At 42.5% G+C, this 27,996-nt stretch overlaps 2 protein-coding genes across 3 annotated transcripts; one reads left to right on the forward strand and one right to left on the reverse strand.

The window, feature by feature from the left end:
* Window positions 1–77: 77 nt before the first annotated feature.
* On the forward strand, window positions 78–22,280 carry elmo3 (engulfment and cell motility 3). Of its 2 annotated transcripts, XM_084365425.1 has the most exons (22): window positions 78–323; window positions 743–782; window positions 5,659–5,767; window positions 8,518–8,558; window positions 8,679–8,751; window positions 10,814–10,864; window positions 11,169–11,338; window positions 11,811–11,910; window positions 12,008–12,159; window positions 12,489–12,567; window positions 13,324–13,374; window positions 13,516–13,638; window positions 14,071–14,193; window positions 14,321–14,425; window positions 14,653–14,761; window positions 14,886–15,022; window positions 19,029–19,192; window positions 19,933–20,045; window positions 20,141–20,245; window positions 20,358–20,437; window positions 20,526–20,606; window positions 20,738–22,280. In XM_084365425.1, exons 3-22 carry the CDS (start codon window positions 5,690–5,692, stop codon window positions 20,948–20,950), a joined length of 2,148 nt encoding a protein of 715 aa, XP_084221551.1. In that variant the 5' UTR covers window positions 78–323; window positions 743–782; window positions 5,659–5,689; the 3' UTR covers window positions 20,951–22,280. The 2 variants fall into 2 exon arrangements, with proteins under 2 accessions (XP_084221551.1, XP_084221550.1); XM_084365424.1 differs by lacking the exon at window positions 743–782.
* On the reverse strand, window positions 22,109–27,980 carry fbxl9 (F-box and leucine rich repeat protein). The gene is made up of 11 exons (XM_084365426.1): window positions 27,608–27,980; window positions 27,230–27,331; window positions 26,973–27,107; window positions 25,991–26,170; window positions 25,419–25,724; window positions 24,993–25,209; window positions 24,598–24,755; window positions 24,287–24,502; window positions 23,945–24,157; window positions 23,630–23,847; window positions 22,109–23,540 (listed from the first exon to the last, which is right to left on the reverse strand). Exons 1-11 carry the CDS (start codon window positions 27,659–27,661, stop codon window positions 23,372–23,374), a joined length of 1,968 nt encoding a protein of 655 aa, XP_084221552.1. The 5' UTR covers window positions 27,662–27,980; the 3' UTR covers window positions 22,109–23,371.
* Window positions 27,981–27,996: the final 16 nt, after the last annotated feature.

Below are 27,996 nucleotides of genomic sequence, written 5' to 3' on the forward strand. Positions count from 1 at the left end.
AAGACACACTGGCCTGGACGGGCTTTATCTTGAAAGTCGTCACCGGAAACTCGTCGTCTGAATCAAGCTAGCTTGACTTAAAAACTCGACTGAAAGACTCCAACCAACCCGGAACTTTTAAGTTAACTAATCATTCCTGGGAGCTTATTGCAAGAGGCTCTTCTGTGTTTTTCCGAGTAGTCCGAATGTTTCTGTGAGATAAGTCACTTCTGAGGACTCGGTTAGCTCCGTCTGAGGGGAAAAACACAGTTGCAAATGTTTCTCGGTCGGACTGCGGCGGTTCCTGCAGGACAGTAGCCCCTCGACTTGTCTTTTCAACCCAGGTAGGACGCAGGCTAGAAAAAAAGCTCTGCAGCTGACTCTCACACTTCTGTTTCCACCCTATTCTGTGTTTTTACAAAGATTTAACAAGAGGCATTACTTTTAAACACGTACGAACAATTCAGGTGCTGTTTTCGCCTCACTTTGCATCGATGGGTTTACTTCACACTAAGTTAGCTTCAACTAATTGAATTTATACAGCAGCACATGACTGTGCACCTAAATTAGCCTACATTAATATGTGTCAAACACAACTGTAGTATTGTAATGAATGGGTACCAGTGTCAAATTCACATCTTATATGTATATGTTTTTATAGAGACAAAGTCAGAATCCACTAAATCTCAGTAGAAGGATTGAGATCTATTTGCTTGTGTGTGTGTGTGTGTGTGTGTGTGTGTGTGTGTGTGTGTGTGTGAAGGGGGAAGCTCTCAGCTGCCTGAAATTCCTAACCTGACAGGGTAAAACACACACACACACACACACACACACACACACCACCACCACCACAGAGGGGAGGGGAGGGGAGGTCAGTCAGTCCAGGGGGTCTGAGACACACTGGTGAGTCTGCAGGCTAACAAAAGGTCTGGCCATGCTGGTGGTTTTAAGCTTAATGAAGCAAAGTGCTCATGGAAGAATACAGGCACTGACAGCTGGTCAGCAACATGGTGGACATTTGAATCTTTATTCTGTAAAATCTGGGTTTGTAAGATCAGTCCCCCTCCTCTCCACTTTGTAGTGTGTGGTTAACAAAGTATTTGTTACAGTATATTATGACAGCTGTAAACGTATGCCTAGATGTATTCCTAGTACTGTAACATCAGTATGATTTGTCCTCAGAAATAAATCAATCTTAGACTTTTCAGTTTTGCTTAACATGAAGCTTGACAACCGTTTTATTGATTTGTCTATTTATTGGTCGGTCTATAAGATGTCTAGAATTCAGAGGCCGACCAATGTATCAATCAGCAGACATTATCGCTCAATATTGGCCTATTGCAGATATATCAGTGTTGGCAAGTGCTTAATTGTAAATCAAGATATCCCAGAAAATAGGGTGCTATTCGACTGGGTCAGGAGGAGAAAAACAGTCAGGGAATGCATCGCAAATCCACAGTGCCTGGAGTAAGTTGGACAGCGCAGAGGTGCTCGCTGTGAAATTAAACAAAACTAAAACTGTCATCACAACAAAGCATTATTTTTTTAACATTTATTCAGCAGTGCATTCACAATAACTGCTCAAAATCAGCAAGGGTAGGCACGCAGAAACCCTGGCATTTCCCTTCTGTCTGTCGATTTCTGTGGAAATACAATCTAGGGCCAAAAGTTTCATTTACAACCATGTAAAGCAGACTGGCTAAGATATAAAACTAGTAAGTAACAACCATTTCTCTATTTCACAGCAGAAATGCACACTTGCTGTGGCTATAAGTAAACATGCCAAAATAATTAGACACCGTAAAGGATTTTGCCAGCATGGCTCATGTGACATGCAAAAAACACCCTGAAATGCTTCAGGCGTCACTGCATGACCTGACCTCTCTCTCTATCTATCTATCTATCTATCTATCTATCTATCTATCTATCTGAGATTAAAATTGTTGCTGATTTAATCAAATAATTGACTTATTGTTCAGTTTTGCGACTAATGTCACATCAGCTTGGATTATATCATAGATAACCTTCGTAATGTTTTATTATGTTAACTGGAATCAGTCTGCTGACAATAGTGTTCACCTTTACTTTAATGCAGACAGACATGTAAAGAAGGTGCAGTTTCGTCTTCCATCTAATTCAGGAGGCACCACAGACAGGCACAGACACACTCACTTCGGTGGTTAACCACTGTGGAGAGACGGAGATGAAAATCTCCGTCTCTCTGTGCTGAGTTCAGAAAGGGAAACATCGAACAGCTTAATCGTTTTTACACATCAGCATCTTTCTGTTGAGAATCATGAGCTGAGGTTCACAACAAACCAAGGGCTGGTTTGACAGTTTATTTAAAAGTACAAAAAAACAGTTGTTCTGCCTTCTAGTTACAAGGGAACAACTAAATAGTGGAATTATCTAAGAACAAGGGTTTGAATGTTTTAACATCTCATCTGTTTTCTCACTGATACCTAATGGGATTTGATTTGAATAGTATGTAAGGCATTTGATGAACCACAATACAGGTTACAACACTTTGTAAGCTTGTCCTATTTTGCAGTGGAAGAAACGAGCTTCGTCTTGTTGTAATGACGGGAGAATGTCGGTGCATCCTGAGCTCTTCCCAGTGTTGCATTGGGCCTGAAGCATGTACAGACAGGTCGTGATGAATGTAGACTAATAGTGCTCTGTCATCAGCTCAGGTTAACCCAGAGAGCTACAAGTCCTCTGGACTTAACCAGATATTTAACTCTCTGTTCTGACTAGTCTGTCGTAACAAATGTAACTGGCTACATTTATTTCCTTTTTCTATCAGCCCTTTTCTCTGTCGTATGATTAAATTCACTACTGGGTGTGAGCGCACTGGAAAGTGGGTCTTCCACTTCAGTCTGCAGTTCAGGAAAACCCAAACACATCAAAACATTAATGGTATTGTGATATGAGACAAGAAATTCTCTGAAAATCTGAAAATGGTAAGATCATGATATCAGTTGCCTCTTTTTTTGTTATTGAAGACATTTTTTTTTTTAAATGATTAGACTTTACAGAAGATGAATACACCAAAAAGTGAATGCTGCTGGGCCACATTAATGACAGTTTCTTGTGGGGTTGGACATAATATCCATATGGCAATATATCACATTACTTCCTTAATGATGCGATTATTGATAAACTGGCGCCAAATATTGATATTTTTATCAGAACATGCAGTTGCTCAAAACAGATTTCCCTGACAATTTGTCTTACCAGAGTCACTACTTCATTACCCCTTGGGGGGCAAACTTCTATAAGCATAATTTACTGGCTGAAAAGTTTTTAGTAAAGCATAGTTGTTGTATCCTTCCTCTAAACATTTTAACTGTTCTGCTTTCCACTGGTTTGGCCTTTTGCCAGATTATGGCTTATTTACATGGACATGGACAAGTTGCAGTCCGTGTGTGTGATAAAGAGGCACGTAGCCAAGACACTATGCACTTGCTATATGTGGTTTCGTCTCAGTTCATGTCAAATTCTGTGAAAATGGCACCACAGTGAAGTGAAGAAATACATAGATATATTGATGTATAGTATCGCAGGTAATGTATTGTGAATCTTATCATATCGTGGGTTACTCTGTGATTCCCACCCCTAGTTTCTCAAAATGTTGATATTTTGTAAACATCATTTGAAAGCAACAGTGGTGCACAAATTGTATTGCAAAAATCACCTTATTCAGTTTAAAACTTCATTTAAATGCTTTAAGTAGTTCTCTGTAACATTAAAAAACATAGTAAACAAAAATAAAAGGTCAAGTTCCCAGTGGCTAGCTAAAAACAACTCTAAGATACAGCTGTTGTGGAAGCCCCACAGTGTGCATTTCATTATTAATAAGCACCTGTGAGGAATTGTTTTTAGAAAAGAAAGCCGCCTCTCCTTTCATTATTTTTCAGCAGGCAAAGCAATAATTTGGGTTTCAGCTAATTGACACGTGGACTCAGTTTCACAATCATCATTATGCATCTTAGACAGATTCTCAGTTAAAACCCACAGGCCGTCTTTGCCGTTGCAAAGACATGACATGCCATTACCCAGAGTTTGCCCTTATATCTGCTGACTCATAAGCTGCCCCAGAACAAACCTGCATTCCCCCAAATCTCTTTAAGACTAAGTCTGCAAACTCTTGTTGTTATTTGTTGTAGTGAAGCTGACCTTTGGCACCAGCACCGATATAATGATTTCAGCGCCACAGGTTTTCTTTGCCGTCTAATCCATTTGAATGATCCAAATCAAACCTTGTGTGATTTATTTTTTGCATATTCCTGAAAAAAAGTCAGCAGGCCTCAGTCAGTCCTGCTGTTGGAAGATTTGCCCTCCCTGTTTTCATTCTTGCTTTGAAAGTGTTCTTTATCAGGAAAGATCCAGCTTCAGGCTGAGTAAGGTGAGAAGACAGTAAAGGCGTGTGGTTGTTTTGACAGTTTGAGTATTGCTGCTTTGAAACCTGCAATAAACTGTGAGGGCTTTCTTTTTTAGACGGGAGTAATGGTATGTGAACTATTCAAGAGATCAGAGCAGAGGGCGGGGGTTATTAATCACACCGAACACTTGTAGACACAAGCTCCACCTCTTTTCCTTCATCATGAGCTCACGAACGTACAGAAGAATTTAGATCCAACTGTATTGTTTCCATGTGCTGAGAGCGAGGGAGAGACGGAGAAGGATAAGGAAGGGGGAAGGGTTGGAAACACAACAACAGCTTCTTCTGTATCCTCTGGGAATGCTGTCTGAAGGCCGAGGAGGAAGTGTTGAAGATGTGTGTGTGTGAGTTGGAAAGGGAAAAAAGAGTGAATAATCCATAGTGCGTGCACAGACGGTATTACACCTCTCTTCTTTACTGAGTGATCCATAAATATCCAGTGAAAGAGGAACACTGTTCTACAGCTTCATATTGAAAATGATAGTTGACAGACATGAGTCATTCATGAAACGACAGAGAGACAGCTCTCAGTTTTATGAACTTTTCCAGCTTAACACAGCAGCACAGCTCAGATTTTAGATCAGGATTGATCTTGAAAACAACCACAATCTTACCTAAACCTACATATCAGGTGAATTTTAAAGCTTGTTGTATTTCATGTCCTCTTACTTCTGTTTCCAAACTTTACATGACCTCATTGACTAACAGATCTGTCCTACATGAACAAACCAATGAATGTAGCCAAATAGATGGCTATGCTGAATGATTGGACAAATTAGATATGATAGAGAGAGAGATAGAGATAGAGAAATGTATCGGCTCTTTCAAGTCTAGCTGTAGTCTACAGGGCGTGTCAAAATTTAGGAATCAAAAGCAATTTAGATTGTGGATCGTGATCGTGATTAAGTAGATTGCAATATTATCTCCGGCCAGATCACCTGTCACTGCAAAGATTTGACAGTCTTTGAACTGAACAGAATGATTGTTCAGTTCTTCACAGCTGTCTTAGTCAAGACTAGACCACATTTTTGCAGATTTATGATCAACATTGTGTCTGTCGTCAGTTTAGAGCCCATACTTTTTTGTCTTGTCTAGGGTACACAATGAAGTCTTTTTTTTTTTTTTTTTCTGGTTCCAGCTAGTAAATGTCATGACATTTGGTGAAGGGACATACTACTGTAATGTGATGTTCCACTTTTTTTTTTTTACCCTTTCATCTCTTTTGTTATCATCAGCTACAGAGTGGTGGAGTCAAGAGGTGCCAACATGCCACAACAAAAGGACATAGTGAAGATAGCCATCCAGATGCCTGGGGCCTACCCCCAGCTCATACAACTGGACCAGGTAACACACACACACACACACACACACACACACATACGGTATAGTATACAGTATAGTCTCTGGTGTCTGCCTGTTCTCAGACTTGGATCAAGCTAGCTGCTTTGACAGCAAACCACCATGGGAATTTCTTGCTCTTAGTTGAGCCTTTTCAGGCAGCACTTCCTCTCAGCTGCTTCATTTAACCATAACCCTAACTTTTTAAGAGATGTTGATTATGCTGCTTTGAGTCTAATGTTAGTTCTGCCAGGACATAAACATGAGCTCAGGAGTTGAATGTATGGTTCGAAAGCTCTCCGAGGCAAAACAGACAAATAATCTACAGCAGCGCTACGGGCCACAACAAAATAAAATATATTTTCCTACACTCTGGAGCCCTGTTGCTGTTGTTGTCATGTTGCTTACAAACCTGAATTTCAGCATTTACACCGATCACACCACAACATTGAAAAACTGACAGGTTAAGTGCTTAAAATTAATCATCTTGTTATAGTGCAATGTTATGCTCATAAACCTTGGGACCTGGCATCCATGTGGATGCCACATGACGTGCACCACCCTCCCAAACACTATTGCAGACTGACTAAACCCCCCCATGGTGGGGGCACTCCCCTCTGGCAGTGGCCCCCAGTAGGACAATGCTAAAAGCGTTGACCTGGTCTCCAGATTTACAGATCCCAATCTGACAGTGCAACTGTGGGATGTGCAGGAACAAACCTGATCCACAGAGGCCACACCATAGATCAGATTTGGCTCTTACCCACAGAGTCATCGGCACAAGACCTCTGGGGGGATCCCGTGCTGTCTGGCACCAGGGCGTTAGCGGCGCATCTGACTTGTTCCAGCCATGAGGGGGTGTCAAAGTGGCATCCACATGAATGCCAGGACCCAAGGTTTCCCAGCAGAACATTGCATTGTGACAAAGTAATCAATATTTTTCACAACACCTGCTCATCCTTTTAATGCTGTGACCAATTGGTGGAGATATAGTTAGGTCTGAGAGGACAATTGAAACATCAAGCCGAGAATCACACATGATTAAAGTGATCACTCTGGCTGTGTGATTCTTTTTTAGATTGCAGACAATCTGATTTTGCAGACAGATTCTGTTTACATTGAGCAGCCTTTGACAGTTTTAGACATACACACTGAAATTCGACAATCTGCTCAAGATGCTGCTGACATGTTGATACAGTGAACATCAACACAAATGTTACATTTCAAAAGCTGAGGTAGTTGTTATTCCACTGTAAACCGGAAGATGAAGATTATGATGGTGCTATAAAGCCTTTGGGTGACAGTGTGGGGTGTGTACCTACAGAAGTCAACTGTCATCACTTCCTTACCAGTGTGGTTTGAAACAAACTGCTGTGGCACGTGATATTTAAACTAGCCCTACAATGTTGCTGCCTCAATATTAAATGCTTGTAAAGCCATTGGCTTGTAGTTTGATGAACAGGTCAGAACAGGCCTTACAGCAGAACAGGTCAGCCTTTCAACATCTTCTTACCATGACCTATGGCCTAAGTTATTATAAAATGAATATGAATACATTGGGTAAAATGTATAAAATAAAATGATACTATGTGAAATGATTTAGGAAATTATTTAAACTCAATTCTTTGTTATAAATTGTTATTTAATCATTCTTAATTTCATATTATTATTATTTTTATTTCCCATCTTTTTTCTTCATTTTCATGACAGTGAAAATCACAACAGGCCCTCACCTTTCAGCCAATCAACTGCCCTCTGCCTCTTAAGCAAGCTCCACCCCTGCTACCAGATTTAGCCAATTAGCTTCTGTTAACGTCAAAATAATTCTGAATCAACAAGAGACTCAGACTCAGGCACAGAAACTCAGAAATGGCAGCGAGTAGTTCAGAGTGACCTCGCCAGCATTTTGCTCCGTTACTCAGAGCCAGTCTTTCTGAGAAACTTTGGGGAACTTGTACTTTGCGCAAGAAACTAGACAGAAGTTTAAACTGTATCCCAGACAGCAGGGGTGTGTTTCTGACAGTCACACATTGTACATCACTTTGAACTAAGGGAGTGGGTTTACTGGTACGTGCTAGCCTGCCTGGTAATTTCACAGTTGGACTGAAACTGCAGAACTGAAACTGGAATGAAAACAGATCCCAGTTTCACACTTTTTCAAGCCCTGGTACCTTAACCAACAATTTTCATGACTCTTTTTTGGAGTCGCTCAACAATCGAGCCTCCAGGAGTGTTGATTTGGATGAGAATTCCCATTTATTTTAGATCACAACCAATCCTGTCCCAGCCTTCTCCACTAAACTCATCCGATTGGTCGACCTTCTTGGCTGCCACTAATAACAGAGCAGCCACTGGGTCTACCACAGAACCCGAAGACATTTTGATTGGTTGACCACCGGGTTGACCACTAATAGCAGGATAGCTGAGAGTCAGACATGGAAGTAGTCTGGCTTTTATTTACGTACAAAGAGGGATCTGGGTAGTGAGGGTAACATTGTTCAGAAAGCGTTGGGGAGCTCTAGGATTTCCTCTCCTCAGCAAACAAGGTTTGCAGCCAGAGAGAATAGCTGCGGTATCGTGATCCCATAACAGCATGTTATTACTGAAGCATGCCTCAGCTCCCTGACAGAGAAAATACTTAGTAGTAGAGTCCGCTAAATCCTGTTGTTATGACCCACATGTATGCAGCAGGTGTGTGTTATTTATGATGTGTGAATGTAGCTGACTGAATACATGCCTTTTTGCTGTCTGTGCAGAAAAAGCCTCTGTCTGCTGTAATAAAGGAGGTGTGTGATGGGTAAGTTGATGGTAATGGATCAGATTTGTTGTGCTGCGTCTCTTTTTGTAATGTTTGACATCATTATCAGTAAACTGTTCCTATTACCGTGATAGTTAATATCAGTTTGTGTGTCTGCAGCTGGAATCTCCCAGGTCCTGAGAACTACGCTCTGCAGTATGCTGATGGGGTGCGGACGTACATCACTGAATCTGTGAGTCACATCTTATGCACAAATCGATACAAATATTTATCTACACCAGGAAATCTGTCTGGTAAACGTCTGAGCACATCTTGAGGACATTGAGCAACAGACGTGAGTCATCTCTTTCTGATGCTTCTACATTTAGGACGAGAATGTTGTAAATCTCTGTGAGATTTAAAAACACAGCAGTGAAGCAGTGATTCATAACGCTGTCAGCACTTCGTTACCCCTGTCTGCTTTTGTCAGGTTTTTCCCTAGAATCCAAAAGTACATTCAATTACTTGTCTTAAGATGAAACCCAGGTAACACAATGTCATTAATGCTGTTCAGAATTGAGTGAGACAGGCTGAAGAAGCAAAAGACATGGAAAAAAGAAAAAAAGAGAAAAGCAGCTGGAACTACGCTCAGCTGGTGTCAAGTGACCTTTTGAAAAGGTTGCTACTGAAGGCCCTCCCCCTCTTTGGGCTGGAGACAGGGCTGCAGAATCCATTACAATGCCATCCGATAGATACAAAGAAATATGCTTTATTTATTGAACTGCAGTGAGACAACCATACGTGTGCTGCTGTGTAGAGCTTGAAACACACAGCAGGCATTTACTTTCTGCATGATAACATTCAGACTTTAAAGTGAGTGTAGTTAAACGCAGATGTTTCAGTTTAAGAGCAACCTCTTGATGAGTCTTAGGAAAGCTTGGCTTGAATGCATGCAGTGTAATGATGCTTCATTTCCTGTTTTCAACAGTTACCTGAGTTCAGACAGATCCCTGCAATTTTTTATTTTCCAATACTGATTCTGATTCCTCAATTCAGGCAACACAAAGTACAATGAGATGCCAACACTGTCTTATTTATTCAGGTTAGCACGATAAATACTGAATTCACATATACATAAAGTTCAAGTAAGCTTCTTTGCTCTGTCAGACTCAGAGTTTCTAAACTTATCTGTGAGTTGCATGCCAGTCTAACACGTTTGCCTCTGTCTTTGTCAAAGTGGGCAAGAGCACAAATGTGGGCGCTATTTGGGGCAGCAAAGACACCAAATATTGCAATTCTGGTGACTAGATGTGCAGCTTAACCACAACAGAATTGTTTTTGAATGCATCCAGTGGTCGTGTACATGTATATGCTCATGTACGCACACTCATTGTTCAAAATTAGCACCAGCCACTCGCCAGATGCAAGTGGCAAGACAAATGGTAAAATATGCAAGTGGTTGGTAGATTTGCTTCACATTTGTGGCTGGTAAAATTTGAACATTTTGGAACCAACAGCTATGTGCACAATATAGATCTACAATACAGACATGCACTGACACATGTATCAATATTAATATACACACAGTCTGTTTTGTTTGCTCTGTTTCTTTTGTTTTTTTTTATCCTAAATCTGTTTTTGTGTTCGGCCCTACATGTGATAAAAATGACATCAGCTACAAGCTAGATACACTACATCTGTTGTATTTAAGGTTTGTCTGTATTGTCCCTGTAAAATAGACACAAGGCTGGAGTAGGACAAATGCACTTATATTAGAAGCAATGCAGTATCAGCAGGTTGAGTTTTGGCTGTCAGCTCCCATCACTCCCCTCATCCCCTGTAAGAGCACAAAACATTTTGCTCTTGCCCTGAAAGGAGAGTTCAGGGCGTCTTCTCTTTAGAGAAAGCTGTACTTGGCCTGAAGCTGCAGAGCTTGTTATCGCTCTGGAGAAAAATTTGACACAAATAATTGACTCAGCATTTAAATATGTATTTTATCACACCCTTCTGCTTTTTCTTTTACTGACAGCAAGTAGAGTGACAGGCCTAACTACTAGCCAGAGCTTTTTTGGCAGTTTATAGGTGACTATATTTATCAAAGTGTAAGGTTGTCTGTGAGCTACTGTGCTGTTTATGTGTCTGCGTGCGTATAGGTCTTTGTATAGGTTTGTGTTGCCAACTTATTTTTGTCAGTGTTACTTCCTGAACAAATGTAACGGTATACGTCAGTGTGTTTTAGATTTCACCCGTTTCTAAACACCTCTGTGTTTGTGTGTGCGTGTGTGTGCGTGCGCCCGTTTGTTTGTGCGTTGTAGAATCGTCTGGACATAAAGAACGGCTGCATTCTGCGTCTGACCAAGGCACCGGTACGTCTGCATCCTCCTGCCACACTGCTCTCTCACCTCCCTCTTCTCACATTCCTGCCGCCCTCTGTTTCTCACTCTGTCACTCTTTCTTTTATATTCTGCATGAAGCAAATTCACACAATCGGCTGCATTCACAGTCGGTAGAGTAAGTCAGCACTCATCTGTCACTGCAAACTACAAGAAGCTAAGTTTCAAGAAGAGCGGCAATATATGAACAATGAAAAAAGGGAGAAAGCTGTTGAGTATGGTGTGTTTGAGCATATGTGTTTGTTTTTGTGTGTTTCATCGATGCTGGTGAACGCAGGGCCGGTGTGCAGACGACTTGTTCAAGGGCATCCAGAGCTCGGACGCGGGCGTGCGATGCGACTCGCTGAAGGAACTGGCCAGCGTATCCACAGACGTGACCTTTGCTCAGGAGTTCATCAGCCGAGACGGACACCTGTTATTGGTCAAGATAGTGGAGGACTCTAATGAGTTAGTACTCGATGTGTGTCAGTGCTTGCATGGTTTCCCTCCCTGAGGTGGAATCCTGTTCCTCAGATAGATATCAGTGGTCTGAGGGATGGATTGGATCTCATGCATGTAGCAGCAGATCCTGCTAAGCCGACTGTATAGAATTTTGTATCGAGGGACACAAATACTAAGCTATCTTCTGCAGAAGTTAAAGTTAGAGACTGTTAGCTCATTTATTTTGATCTGTTTCCATGATCATAGATAACACTGACAAGCATCACTGTAGCATGTAGCACAGTGAGCTTAATCCTGAGTGCTGTGTCACAAGATGGAAATGTTCTGAGTCCATTTGTATAAATATTTACTCTTAAAACCAGTAGCTGAATGACTGAAGGGGCTCTACACAAGCAGTCCTTTTGAATGCTGTTTGTCAGTGCATGTGTGTATGTGGGTGCAAATATTCAAAATAAATGTTTCGGTGTGTGTCATTCAGGAGTAATGTGATCATGACCCACACACTGACGGCCTTCATGGAACTGATGGATCACGGGATAGTTTCCTGGGAGAACCTCTCGACTGTCTTTATCAAGAAGGTGCTGTGTCTGCCGCGCTCTCTCTGTCATTTTATATTTTTTACTGACCCTAGCCACATTCTCTCTTACTATTCCCACCTTCTTCCTCTCCTCTCAGATTGCCAGCTTCGTCAACGCCAAGCCCACCGATGCCTCAATACAGCAGGTGTCCTTGGACATCCTGGAGAGCATGGTACTGAGCAGCCACAGCCTCTTCCTGCAGGTCAAGCAGGAAGTGACGATGGAGAGGCTCATCGCTCACCTCCAGGTGTAAGTGACAGGAAGACATTTTTAGAAACATTTGCACCTTTTCAAAGTAAATTCTCTCTATTTTTCACATAAGTTTAATTAACCAAGATCATCTCTAATCAGTGTAAGTAAAAGAGAAAACAAACTCTGACACACTGACACCTCTTTGAGTGTGATGAGTATCAACAAAGTCACTTTAACAGGAAGTTTTTTAAATATGTAAAACACTAGAGCTGACTGTCTCTGCTATTTATCACACTAAGATTTCACACGTACTGTATTGGTTGGAGAATTGAAACCCTTTAACTTTTGTGTGTTTGTTTCACACTGGCCTCTCTGACCTCTTTCAGGACGAACCAGCAGATACAGACCAAAGCCATGGCCCTACTTATGGCATTACTACAAACAGCCGGGGACTCAGACAGACAGGTGCTGCTGCAATCTGTTTCTCACTTTCCAACGCACTTTTCATCAACTTCCTCTTGTCGTAGCTATTCAAACTTCAAAGCATGCAGACTAGAAGGGATTTAGCTTGTTTCGGGGCCTTCCTGAATGTCTGTGACTTCAAGACAGAGGCGCCATGCAGCTGGAAATCAGTGCATACTTTTATACCTAAATTTGCGGATGTTTTACATCTTCACTGATCTTAGCTCTTTACTGTGGTGCATTCTTGCACTGATGTGAAGTTTTTGACTTGGGCTGGAGGGTGGTTATTTGCATGAGCAGGCCATCATTGTGAGTCAGAGCCACTTCTTATAGCTGGAAATGACCCATCTATCTCTTTCTGTCTGGTCAGCTCGGACAGTCGAGGCTTTCTCTCCCTCTGCTCTGTTCCTGCTCCTCTCCCATTGTACGGACACAGTTCCTTCATTCAGCGCTCTGTCGCCTTTCTCTCAGACTCTCTTTGTTACTCTCACACACACTTCCTCACTTTTACAGTAGGTCAACAAATCCACCCTTCTTATCAGCAAATTGGTCCCGAACAAAACGAGGTGGGGTTAGTGATGCATGTACCAGCAAGCGATGGTTTCGTCACAGAGGTCAAAGTCTCACACACTAACTCTCCTCCCGCCCACTAATCAGTTACTGACACTATATCGCCACCCCATGTTACACTCATGTCATTGCACCTCAGTGACACAGCTTACCTTTACGCATTTTGTTCTCTCGTCTTCTCTTTTCCAGGACATGTTTGCGTTCCTGAATAAGAAGAATCTCCGTCAGTACATTTATAAAGTAAATGATCTTCTTTTTTTACTTTTTTACATTCATATCTCAGTGATTATATGATGCCAGAAGACCACATTGTTGCAGAGGAATGTAGATAAGCCAGCACTCTATCTGGCCTATTCACAAAAAATGTGCATTTTGTTGCAGAACATCATCCACAGTTCTGGTTCAGTCCAGGACGAGATGGCCCACTACCTCTACGTCCTACAGTCCGTTACCTTGAATCACCTGGAGCCTCGCATGAGGACGCCTCTGGACTGTTACAACCAGGTGAGCTACAACATAACAAGTCAAACTCATTTATCGGACTGTTACACCCACACACATTTTCTTATACGTTTTATAAAAATGTAGATATTTAATACTTTAATTTCTTAACCCTGCACACACACCCCTTAGCATTCATCACCAGTCCTCAATTGACCTTTTGAAAGATTAACAGATTTGCCCGGGAACAAAAAAAAAACATTAGCCGCCACAGTTAATCATAGACAAAAAAAACAAACATTCTTAGTGGAAATGACCAGATACACTTGATTAGGAGTAAGTGCATGGCTGAAAGAACTACTTAAATACCCCGATTAATTGTCTGTTAGGTTAAAAACAAATAGCAGCTTGAAATATTGAAAACCCTCAAAGATCAACATCCATCTCTGTAGTAAACATCCATCTCTGATCTGCTTCTTCCCTCTGTCACTCCAGGAGCAGAGAGACATCCTCCATGGTTTGCGTCAGGCAGCGTTTGAGACAGAGAGCGAGAACAGCCTGAGCCACGAGAGACGGCGCTCGCTGTGCGCCAAAGAGTTCAAGAAGTTAGGCTTCTCAGTAAGTGACTGACTCATAGGTTATTTCACATTTTTTCTGTTTAGCATTATTATCAGTACTCCTTGCGGTATTATTTTTTAGCAACGCATTACAGTGATTGATTTTGTCTTTGATGATTTCCTTTCAGAACAACAGTAACCCTGGTCAGGACTTGGTGCGAACGCCTCCTGGTCTTTTAGCTTTGGACACCATGTTTTATTTTGCAGCACGCTATCCTGACGCCTACAGTAGGGTGAGCATGATTTATTTGCTGTTCATTTGACAATTTGATAAGTTCTCCATTTAAATTTATATTAGTGGCGCAATAAAACATCTTAAAACAACTGTTAACCGTGAGGTTACATAATGTCATGTTTATTATGTTTGTGAGCGCTCTATGACCCATGCTTCACCTTATGACTAATTAAAGTTTAATTTGGAGTGTTTACTGTTCAGTCTAAAATTGTTGCCCTCCCCCAGTTTGTCCTGGAGAACAGCAGTAGGGAAGACAAACATGAGTGTCCATTTGCAAGGAGCAGCATCCAGCTCACACTCATCCTTTGTGAAATCCTTCGTATTGGAGAGCCTCGTAAGTTCAACTCCAACCCACCAAGTGCCATAACTTTGTCTTGGCCAAACTGAATCTCAAACAACTAATGTTGCGTCATGCTGCTTTTGTCCTCCATCTTTTCCATCACTTCCTCTGTTAACAGCCTCAGAAACGGGATCTGACTACCACCCCATCTTCTTCAGTCAGGATCGGCTGATGGAGGAGCTTTTCTGTGTCTGCATTCAGCTGCTCAACAAGACCTGGAAGGAGATGAGAGCCACACAGGAGGACTTCGACAAGGTACAATAGCATAGCATCGCTATCTTTAAAGGCCTAGCGACAACTGTTGGATCATACAAGATGATTTTTATCAGGCAGGCCGACTTCAAACTTCAAATTTCTTTCACTTTAAAGGGATAGTTAAACCTTTTGGGAAATGTGTTCATTCGGTTTCTTGCTGAGAGTTTGATGAGAAGATTTATACCACTCTTATTTCTGTATGGAAAATACGCACCTTGAGCCAGCAGCTCTGAAACCTTTGGAGAGAGCCAGGCTAGGCTCTTTGCCCTGTTTCCAGTCTCTCTGCTTAGCTAAGCTAACTGACTAAGTTAAAAGCAGACAACACAGTTTGTCTGTGATGCAAGCCGTGTTGCATAAATTAGGTCATTGTAATCCAGGAACATACAATTAAACAGTAATGGTGTTTCCTCAAAGATGCTGAAAGAAATGTCTGAGGCTGAAGGACAAAGTTGAATTTCTTGGATGTACAAATTTTATTGCCAACAAGCCAGTTGTGATTTTTTTTTTCTTGTGCTATGGTGACAGTTGCATTGAGGTCTTCCCACAGAGATGGGAAATATTACAGCTTTGCAAAGGGAATTTTGTATAATCTGCAGATTTCACAGTTGCTACACAGACAAATAACTTTTGACTGCTGGTCTAGCATGAATAATGGCACACCGACTGTCGCTGTGTGGGTAAAAAGATGACACAGGGTATTTCAGATCCAAGCCTACCATGGCCAGAAGGGTCCTGTTTACTGCAAATATTGCAAACAAATACAGTGACATAGCAACCGTGTGCTTTCTATTAAGTACTTAAGGACTCAATTGTGGTCATTTTCCGTTAAGCTGGAAAGGCCCAACCACAATTACACTTATATAAATGATGAAATGATGTTGAAATTGGTCACTTCCTTGTATCTACCCACTGTTTTACTTATTAAATGCATGAAAGCAAAGCAGCGATTACCACATTCTGTTCATAAATCCCTTATTATCTTGCACAGTAGCATCATGAATCATAAAACAAACCTCAAAAGCTCTGAGTGATTTCTGTCATCTCAGTTATGTTATGTGGACAATGAAGGCCTAACAAATTAAATTTGAACTGAAGGCAGACTCCAGACACAGAGTTTAAATGAAATGAAAAGAGTTTTATGATGGACTTGTTTAAGTTTGTACTAGTGGCTTTGTACAGGATCATTCTTATGCTACACATCCCCGACCCCCACAGATAGTTTACCCTGCATTTAGGAACACACAGTGACCTTACAACCACAATGTAGTGTGTAAACTATGGTAGTAAGTTGAGCCAAGCCTTCAGAAGCGGGCTCTTGTCTGGGAGAAATATTGAGAATCTGCAGTCCTGAAAAGAAGAGCGGTCAAGCTTTTGTCCTGAGCCGCATTTCAACATCGCACATCAACAAAGATAGTCTCTCCTGACAGTCATAAAACTCAGTGACCTTTCGACCTTTCAGCATCGGGCCAGTGTCCTGAGCGCCAGGCCAGCAGTCCGGCCTTTGTGTCTGCCTGCGGCCCCCTACCCAGGGTGCTTTGGGGCAAGGACAAAGAGGCATTAGGTGGACAAAGAGAAGCGTGGTGGGCGGCAGAAACAGAGGGAGAAGGAAATGAGGAAAACAAAGCGCTCAGGGGCATGAGCAGTAATTACACAACAACAGAGGGAACCTAAAACTCCTGGAAACATTATGAGAGGGAGAGAATGAGAAGGCCGGAGTGGGGGAGAAACCAGAGAAAAAGAGAGGTGTTGGTATATTTGATATCACAAATTTAGGTTTCGTTACCAAGAGAATTAATTGGAAGTGTTGATGGACGCTCTCTGTCCATCTAACCATGTGAATGGACTTGCGTAGCTCTGTAGACCCGCTGTGATAACGGTCATCCTCCACACGCACACATGGACACACATTTTGCATATGTGCACATGCTGCAGGGTTTCAGGGAACAGGGACAGCTGCCAGTCATCGCTCCCATTGGCCAGTTCAGCTCAATGACAGAGGGGCTGGACGGGAGGGGGTGTGCATGTGTGTGAGAGTATCAGGGTGTCTGTTTACAAAACAGCCACAGGCCTGCACCTCTCCTGTCATGTAGGTGATCTCTGCCTCTCTCTGCCTCACGTTAACCGCTCATCATCCCCGTCGCTTTTCTCTGATCGTTGACGACGGGTGGAATTTGAAGTTGGGATTGAAATATTTGTTGAAATAGTCAGCCTGAAAGGAAAAAAAGATGGAGGTAAGGTTGTCTTTGGTATTATTTCTCACTTAATTAGTTTGTTATTCATTCAGTTTAATCAGGCTGGTGATATCAAATGGTCCAGGTGAAGACAAATCTCAGATTTGTCATCCACAGTTTAGCTAAATTGTTAAAAGGGTTACACGTATCAACAGACATGAATTGTGGCAGGAGCGTTAAGATGACATAACGGTGTGAAGTGGCTGCCCAAGGCTTGTGTCATGTGAACGTTGCTGGACAGTGAGGTTATTTTGGCGCAGAGGGCTTGACAGTGTGAAACACTAGTCGCTTGTTTTGTGTCCCTGCATGTTCACACAATCTAGGATGACAGTCTGGATTTCACCGTCTGCACTTGCACGGCTGCCAGATGGATGGACTCGGCCATTCTCTGTCGTCGTAAACCATCCGGTCGCATTAAAAAACCCCTCTCCGTTGGTTACACGCTTTATCGGATCGTCATGGGCTAAAGATTTCTGCTTTTGATGTGAATTGCTGTCACAGAGAGAAGTCTGGACAGAGCTGCACTGAATGGATCAAATTACACTTTAGTCACTGATTGCTCACAATCAGTCAAATTGGGTGTGAACAGGAATGATCTAGGTCAGCAGAGTGTGTGTCAGAGCAGCGAGAGCGGGACGTATAGTGCTGGAGTTGGCTTGGTCTCATCGCATTATAGATTTTTAAATAGATTTTCCTCTTTTTACAGCTGAGGCACGTATACTGAAGAAAGTACACTGTTTGAACAACTGCCCTGAGTTCTTGTTTTGGGGTTGCCAGGGTCACCCCCCGTCCCTCAGTGTTAGCTTCAGTTTAACAAGTCATGCAGAATACACACATACACACACAAAATCGGAGCAAATGCTGAGTCATTGCTGCAGCAGTTCAATGTGGAGAGACTTGCTCACACATTAGTTTTGAAGTTAAATGTGTTTTTGATTTTTCACCTGAGGTTCATCCATTTATAATAATGAACTCCATCAGTAAAATAACCACCCAGTCTTTCCATCATTGATTGTGCTAATTCAGCATGGTCGGTGTTGGGTGGACGCAGCAGATAATTGGGTTGATAATGACCGAACTGATCAATGACTGTGTGGGTCAGAGAAGAGGGGAGGTACATATAGGCTTATGTGATTGGACAGTGTGACCCAGGAGGGAGTTTAACTTCAAACTAATAAAAGGAGTAGGCGGGAAAATGGATGAATGGCTCAAAGACAGGGGGTGTGGTTTAGGAGTCATGAAAGAGTAGAGGAGAGGAAGTGAAGTACTCTTCAGCCCACAAACTGCAATTAAGCTGTGTTCCTGTAGGTCAGTATTGGGGGTTGGAATTTGTCAGTTTAGATAACCTGACTAAGGTCTGAGTACCAAAACGTTGTTTCATTGAAGTTGATTGCAAGTGCAGTGGACAGATTGTGGTAATTCCTGGAATTTCTCAGTTGAAATTTCCGACGCCGCCAAGCATAAACATGACTGTGACTGTGACAAACTGATGTTTCTTTGGCAGATGTACACAACTGAACTTAAAAGCCAATAAAATGAAAAGTAAAATAGAGGGAAAAAAATGTATAGCTCTCCATACCTTCATCATTATTCCTTTCTGCTGTTGACCTCCGATGTGTACAAGTTATTAGTAGAGGACCATTCCTCAGAAGGATAATTTAACCTGAGGGCTGTTTTTGAAACAAGGGGAAGTGTTGGTAAGGGAGAGCTGCATGGGACACAGCTGAAATATCAACACAACCAAACTTAACTAAACTCTGTGTGTCCGTCCCCAGGTGATGCAGGTGGTGAGAGAGCAGATCACCAGGACGTTGTCCAGTAAGCCGACCTCCCTGGAGCTCTTCAAGAACAAAGTTAATGCTCTCAACTACAGCGAGATCCTCAAACTGCGGCAGACAGAACGGCTGCACCAAGAAGAGACTCTTGCTCCACCTGTACTGTGAGTAGCAGGATGCTTACCACTTACATGTGCACCTTCTTGTTGCCTTATTTGATTCCTTTGTTTCAGCTGCATGACAGAAGATGCCCCTCTCATATAGTCGCGAGTATTAAAATAAATATTTTTATGAAGCTTGACACTTCAAAGAATTTTCTTCAGACAAGAAACCATTCTTGAATCTAATTGTTTGTTAGCTGTTGAAACAGCTTAATAGAGTTAGAATGGATTTCAGTTTCATTGCCCTGATGCACACTGGGTTTAGGATTTGTTTAATTGTGTGGATTGTTTCGGGCATTTCATTTCTTGGAGCAGCTATTTTAACTCGATGTCCCTCCAGAAAAATGAGTTAATGGGTTGAGATTCTTGTTGGTTAAGTCGTTTTTTTTTTTTAAATGTGGAAAAAGTAAAGCAACACAGTGTCTGTAGTGCAGCCTGAACAGCTGCTTTATTGACGACTCCAGATAGTTTCCACCCTCATGGAGCCAGCTGACAGGTCAGCAGCTACACTGTTCTTTATTTTGCCAGTGTTTGTTACTAAACACTGAGTGTAACAGTGTGTTGCTGCCACATTAATGGGTCATCCATGCAGATTGAGTTTATTGGCATTTGTGAATCCCCATCTGACTTCCCATGAAATTCTGATTGTCTGGTTCTGAGTTTGCAACCGTGTCTGCAAAACAAAAAGAAGCGGTACTCCCATGTGATGAAGCATTCTGAAGGATTTTATCATGTCATCTCAGTGAGCTCAAAGAGCGCCTGAAGCCAGAGCTGCTCGAGTTGATCCGCCAGCAGAGACTCAACCGGCTGTGTCAAGGAACAATGTTCAGGAAGATCAGCAGCCGACGCAGACAGGGTGAGACAGCACACGCACATACATAACGCCCTATTGAAAAAAATGTAGATCCTGTCTTGATCGACCTAAACCCTGTGATCATCTGATTTTCTCAGATAAACTGTGGTACTGCCGCCTGTCACCCAATCACAAGATGCTTCACTACGGTGACGTGGAGGAGGACACAGACAATCCACCAATCGAAACACTTCAAGAGAAGAGTGAGTCGAAACGGAATAATTGGCAACTTGTACATGAGTTGGAGCCCTGACTTATTTATTTCAATTAATAATTAATTAAACTTGATTGTCTCTGTGTATGACTCTTCCTCAGTTCCTGTAGCAGATATCAAAGGCTTGCTGACAGGAAAAGACTGTCCTCACATGAAGGAGAATAAAGGCAAACAGAACAAGGTCAACGACACTCTTCTTGTTTTCAGATTCTGTCCATGTTCACCTCTCATTGGTTGAGATCTCACTGTGTTTATCCATCTTGCTTCAGGAGGTGCTGGACCTGGCATTTAGCATCATGTATGATGTAGAAGAGTACAGCCTGAACTTCATCGCCCCCTCCAGAACTGATGTGAGTCTCGCTCTGAACTTGTACCCAAAATCTACAGAACATTCCCCTCATTATCACAGTTTCTTATTTTCTGTGTGCATTACAATGTATAAACAGTTTAATTAGAGGCTTCCTCTCTCTCTCTGTCTTAGTTCTGCCTGTGGACAGATGGACTGAGTGTCCTCCTGGGCCGAGAGATGAGCAGTGAATCCATGCGCAGCGAGCTGGAGATCCTCCTCTCGATGGAGATTAAGCTCCGCCTCCTGGACCTCGAGAACGTTCCCATCCCCGACTGCGCGCCGGTCGTCCCCAAACCACCGAGCAACTACAACTTCTGCTACGACTTCAGTCAGACTGAGCAGTAGAGCATGTGCATCAGCTGGAGTGCAACTAGGATGTGTGAATGTGTAAATATATATGTGTGTGTGTGTGCGTGAAATAAGGCGTATGTGTGGTGAGAGACGACCTGTGCATCCGTGCACTTATTCCTATAACACAGATTTATAACCTTGACATTAGATTCTTCTTCTGCGTTCTTCTGCATCCAAGTGAAACGATGAAAAGGAGGAACCCTGCCGAAAGTGACGTCTTTAAACTACAATAGTGGTTGTGTGTGTGTGTGTGTGCACTGCTGCCAGATGGCTATTGACTGTACTAATGTTGCACATTGTCACTGCTCATATCTCCTTTCATGATTCCTCCTCCTCAACTGTCTGGAAGCTTCAAAACAGCTCCAAAAACAACAAAGACTTCTTCTTATACAATACAGCCAGTCAAGCAATGGTACTTTAAATTGTTTTTTAATCTTTTTATATTTCTAAATATATCTAAAATGTAAGATACGTGGAATGATCCCATGTGTGAGGAGGTCACAGATGCTTTGAACCTTCAGTTGCTTTTATTTTAATGGGCATTAACTAAAACTGAGTGCTTTCTCGAGATGTGGTACATGTTATGCTCATTTCCACAAATAGACAATACAATAAGATGCTCCGTGCAACTTTGATTTTGCATTAGGTACCAAACTTACCTTTCTCCTTTTGGTTTTTAACAATAGGTACTTGTAAACCTTTGCCATAATTAGCCGTTTGATAATGACAAAAAAACTTGTAACAAGTTTTATATCGAACCAGCAATCATCCCAGGAAATCGGTATGATACAGTATGCAATCAATGATCTTTTCCTGAACTGTTTTGTAACTGATCAATTGCCTACAAGGTACATTTTTATAATACTATGATAGAAGCGACATGCTCTGACAGTGTACGACTTTCTCACTCACAAAGCACTGTAGTGGCGACACTCAAAGCAGCTACGTTAGAACTGACACAGGTCTACAGCATAATCACGGAGTGTGTTCGAGTGTTTTTTTCACATTATGTTATTCAGTCAGCACTGTCCTGTGCAGTGCATTCCTGATGCACAACCCTCTGTGATAACCTTCACTTTGAGTCATGTGCTTTGGGGGACTTCACATGAATAAACAGTTTGATTTATACTGAGAAAAAAAAACAAGCATGTGTGTGTTTTGCTCAGAGCCAAGCTTTGGTTTATTTATAAAATCAACATCTTTTATCTTTGATTTTTCATTTTTACAGTCTGTAAGTCTCTGCCTCTGTCAGGGGCAGCTGACATCCTCTAAAAGGAAAACCTCTGAAAGAGACCATGCAAAATAAATTTCTCTTCATCATTCACCTAAGCATCGGAGTGATTTGTTTCTACAACCCCCAATTTAGAAAGAGTTGGTACACGGTGTAAAACATAAATGAAAAAACAGAATGCAATCATGATACATACATCGTCTTTGTAATGTTTTCAGTCAAGTTTATGTCAAGAAGGAAATTATCACATTCTGTTTAATTTATGTTTTACACAGTATCCAACCTTTGTTGGTATCGGGGTTGGTCTGACAGTTGACCTTGAGAAAACTATTTGAGAACCACTATTTCACTTCATATCACATCTTTACTTCTACTTCAGCAGCACAAAACTGTTACAAAAAATATTAAACCTATTTTGCCATTTAAAAAAATAAGTAAAGAAAAAAGTCTGAAATGGACAAACATGAGAACTGAAGTCTGATCTCCTTTTAGCATTTAAAAAAAACAAAATTGGAATGTCATTAGTTGTAGACTAAATGTAATTAAGTATTAAATATATAATAACACACTATTAAGAATTAACGTTCTTTTCTCTGCAATAGAAAAGAAATCAACAAAACTAAAGCATTACAAAAATAATCAACTTTTAATCTCAACAAAATGATTTCTTAAGAAAGCTTCCTCCATTTTCTTTCAACCTTCAGTGATGGAAATGTTTTCAGTGATATCTACACCTCGTCGACACCTTCACATCGTTCTACTGAGATAATGTGAAAGTACTTTTTGCTTTGGCAGCTGTATGTTGCAGTTTTCAGAGTTTCTCTTGATTTAAACAGACAATTGTGCACAGATGCGCCACCTTTGAATGCCTCACTTAAATCTGTGCCCTCAGTGATGATGCATCACATAAAGTGAACATAAATATTACAAATTTCTCCCCTTGGACTTAACAGTTAATGACCTTTAAATATGGTGGTTAAATACAATTTTATCTGCCATGTGGTGTTGTATCATACAAGTTGTACCTGGACAATCCTTGTTTAAAACCACTTACAGTACAGTTAACATATAGATTTCAACATTTCCTTCAGTTCTTGTGCAAATGACTGAAATGTGCAAAAGCTCAACTCACGGAGAAGGCAGGTCAGCAGGTTTTCTTATTAAAAAGGTCCAGCCGGAGTCAGTCAGAGTGCAAGTATATGATCTGCCCCACCTATGAATTTGTAGTGGACATTTTCCAAGAAGGGCAGCTGTGACTGAAGGAGCTCCAGAGTTGTCATGGAGATGTTTTTGCACCTTGAGATGTCGAGTGTTCGCAGACGTTTACAATGTTGCACCAGGAGGAACAAAGATCTGGATGGATCGAGGGTTAAAACATTAGGAATTCATTTTTTTGTCTGAGGCTGCAGATACAGGCCAACGTGTGGTTGTAAGCCACTCACCTGTCAGTGATGTTATTACAACAGGAGAGGTAGAGATGCTGCAGTCTGTGGAGATACGGTACAGCCTGCGCCACTCCACGGTCACTGATCCCCGGGCAGTGGCTGAGGGCCAGGCTGGTGAGGCTGCGGCAGTGCCAGGCTACTGATGCCAAGCTGGCGTCGGTGATCTCCGGCAGCATGGAGAGTGACAGACTGTGGAGGTCCGGGTAACGCACCACCTGAGGACAGGAGAAACAGTACTGACACCTGACTTTTGGAAATATTCTGCATTTCTACTACAAACACACACACATTGGCCGCTCCTCAGCCTCCCACCTGTGTGATGCTGCTGTCAGTGAGTTTGTCGCAGGCAGACAGGTCCAGCTCCTGCAGTCTGTTGAGAGCTAAAAGTGAAGCTCCAGCCTGCTGTTTGAACTGCTGCAGGTCGTTCTGCGTCACCAGCTTGGGCCGCTCCTCAAAAGGCAAACGAGGAGGCTTGAAGAAGCCCATGTTGCCGAAGGTCCGGGTGAACTTCGGACCCTTGTCACTCTGTTGAGATAAGTATATTTATGCACAGCTTTAGCACACTTTGCTAAAACTACAGTTACCGTAACTTCTAGTGTATAAGGAAAGCTATTCCCTCTTTCCTTACAGCCACAAAATGTCTGTCTTTCTCACCGTCTCGTTGTCAGGGTCACATTTGGTTGTTTCCACCATCCCCAGCAACCCCCAGTCTGTGACTTCTTTACACCAGCCGAGCCGCAGAACCACCAGCCTGTGCAGGTAGGTGGCGATAGAGCGCACAGACAGGTCAGTCACGTTGACACATGATGTCAAGTCTAGCTCACGGAGAGTATCCCCAAGAAGCTGGGTCAGAGAGAAAACTTCAAGATCCTGAAGAGAGAGGAGGAAGAAGATAGGTTTCTCATGTATTTTTTACATAGACACAGTAAGATATAAACACACATAGTGTACAAACACAATCTGACCCGAATGTAGGTGCAGCTCTTAAGGCTGAGTGTCTCCAGCTGTGCTCTGGCAGCTACGGATCCCGTCAAGCCTTTCACTATCTCTGTCCCACTGATGTGCAGACACTCGGACAGATCCAGACTCCTCAGGGACGACACAGACAGGAGGTCAGCGAGGCCTGTGGATGACAGGAAATCATTAATTGAAGTAGAACACTAAGAGAGTTACTAGTTAATGTGCACAGAGGGTGTCAAATGGAAATATAATGTTTTTCACAAGCATCACTCCCATGTTAATGTATTTCTTTGACGACATGGGGGCAGCACAACAAGCTGTAAACACAACACTGACAATTCTTTAAATTTCAATCTTTAAGTCTTTAATTCACTCAAAAACAATAACACACTATGGGCACCTTTTTCAGTGATCCTCCAGTCACGGGACAAGGAGAGGTGTGTCAGTGTCTTCAGGCCCCGGGCTACGGCCTCTACAGACCTGTTGGTCAGCTCAGTGCAGGCACTAATGTCCAGTCTCTTGAGGCTCGGCTGGTGCTTCACCAGAACCTCCACTGAGTAGTCGGTCAGCTCCTTACAGCCGTGCAGACATAGTTCGTCTAAGACTAAACCCTGAACCTGGAACAGAGAGAAAATCAAGAAATTAAAAAAAGGTCTTATGAAGATAAGCAGTTGAAACTATCTTTACAGAAACTGATGGACACGCTAAAATCATGAAAAGATTCTAATCATAAATAAAATCTTAGTCTATATAAACCATAGGAACCAAGATCAAGAATCATTCCTTCAAGCAGTAAAGAAGCTGCAGTGACTTAAGGTTATCCGACCTGTGCAACAATGCGGAGTGACTCGGGGGTGATGGAGGTTCTGCTGAGGTCCAGAGCTACAATGGTGGATTTCTGCTCTGTTAACAACCTCCGCAAGTTCCTCAGTGACAGCAATGCTGACGAATCCTCAACGGCTCCAACCGGGCACCCTCGATACGGGTCGAACTCGAAAGCGATGTGGCAGCCGGCCAGCGAGAGGCGACGGAGGCACGGGGTACAGCCCGTGAGCCGGTTGAAGGTGAGGTCGGAGAGGTAGCGCAGGTCAGAGAGGTCCAGCTCCTCCAAACCACACAGTGCTGATCTGACCTGTAACAAGAGGATTGAGTTTGACCTGATATGGGACCGTTACTACAGGTGGAAAAACAATAAAGCAATGACACTCAAAACTTACTGCATGGAATCACTGCCCTGTTTTCCACAGAGGACTACAGATAGACAGAGATGCTAATCCTGGTTTATAGTAGAGCTACAGGTAAATATGTAGGCAAAAGTAAAAACAGCTGAGGTGTTATTGAAACAATGGCCGACCTCAGCCCACCATTCCACTATTATTACATAATAGTAATAAATACCTGCTGTCTGTGCTCCTCCCTGGAGAGGAAGGCCCCAGACATGAAGAGGCTGTCCAGGCCCCTGAGATCCAGCCTGCGGAGGGAGGTGAGGCGAGGCAGGAGGGCCAGCAGAGAGGCCTCTGTTATACTGCTGCCAGGCAGGGCCAAGCTCTTCAACTTAGGGCCCAAGCACAGACCCACCTGAAGAGGGAAGAGAAGGTAAAGAAACGGGTTAAGTATAGCAAATATGGAAGTATTTGGGCGGGGGAGGTGACAGGAGGACAGAGAGAGAGAGAGAGAGTAGGTAACTTCACTTCCTGCTTTCTCTGTGCCATTAAAAATGACATAATGGACAGTGTGTATTGATCATAGCAATCAGTCCATGTCTTAAAACAATCAATCTCTGACAGTTTGCATAAACACTAGCAGATCCCTCCCCTTATCGTTACAGGCAACGGTTGAGAATTTACAGCAAAGCTTTAACAGGAAATTCAATGCTTGCACGTCCACACACACATTATTTTGTGATAAGGGTGAAATGAACTTTGGACCATGACAAGTCTCATTATGACTGTCCCACATCCTGGTAAGTATGATGGAAAATTAAAATGATAAGAGTCACATCAACCATGCAAACACTCGTGATAAGAGACAAAAAAAACCCAAAAAGTTTTGTCAGAATTTTCTTGTTCCTGGCTTGTACAACAACTCCTTTCAGGAGCACAGACTTCCTGTCTTGCCTGGTAGCAGTCTGACTCAGAGTTGAATAAAGTCCACGAGACTTAGGCTCCTTTAACTTTTTTTTTCCCTAAAAAAGCTTTTATAAGCCCTCGAGGTGGGGGAATTCTCTGAACTCGCAAAGAAGTGTATGACCACATGGAATATCTATCACGATAAAAGCTCTCTCAGAGTCATCCAGTAATTACTAATCATCTTATTATTCTCTCTCTCTCTTTCCACACTCATGCCGTGAAGTGTTTTTAATAACGACGGCGCACTGCACCTCCAGAAGCAGCGATCTGGACAGACTGAAGCCATCGAGCTGACTTATAATCAGACTGCAGCGTGACTTTCTGCCCAGACCCCTGATCAGCTCCAGGGACGAGGCTGAAGCAGGGAAGCAGAAGGTGACGTCCCTCTGCACAAAGAGAAGACGGAGAGGGAACATGGGGTTAACTTTTACTCTTCCTTCCAGGGGCACTTTCATTATGCAAATGTATAATGCAATCAGTAGTTACAGCATGCTGCAAAGCAAATGACCTGAAAGCGCAGGTCCTGGCTGGCACTGTACCACCTGCGGCAGACCAGTGAGGCTTCCTTTCTGTCTGAAGCGTGCAGAAAGCTCAGGATGTAAACTATAATCTACAGCGAGAGATGGAAAAACAGCATTAGATCACATTAAAGTTTATGATCCTGGGAGAAGAGTACACCATAGGCCTACTTAACTGCACTTTATTGACCCAAGTGACAGCATACTGCATGTTAACTGAATACAGTAAATGATGCTGGTCACTGTGGCTGCACTCTCACCTCCCACACGTGTGTGACAGTATGAATATGCAGCAGAGTGTTACTGTAAACAAGAAAAAAAAGAGTCTGTGCTAGCTTAATCTTTGTCTGACCAATACATGACCTGACCTCCAGAGGCAGCTCAGGTGTTTCTGTAAAGTCCTCCCAACCGCAGTCTTCCATCTCAGCCTCTCCTTCGTCAGTATGAAGCGCTCCAGACCATCACAGGTCAATCAACTATCCGGTCACTAGCTAGCTGCATTAAAAAGCTGTCGCGTTGGTTAACTCACGTTAGCAATTAAGCTAATAGCTCCTTGGTGACGAGAAGCCGTTGGACTCGTCTCGTTCTCTAATAAATAACATTTAAAAATGTGAAATCTCGGCTGTAAGCCAATGAAGAGATATGGAGCCTGCTGTCATTTCACTAAGCTACTTTACACTGTACCACAGGCTGTACGTCTCCGTCGGTAGGCTGACTTCAGACGGATCAGCTGACCGCAGAGAGAACGTTGACGACA

This window comes from Pagrus pagrus (genome assembly GCF_965226575.1).
Source record: "Pagrus pagrus genome assembly, chromosome: 10".
Classification (NCBI taxonomy): Eukaryota; Metazoa; Chordata; class Actinopteri; order Spariformes; family Sparidae; genus Pagrus; species Pagrus pagrus.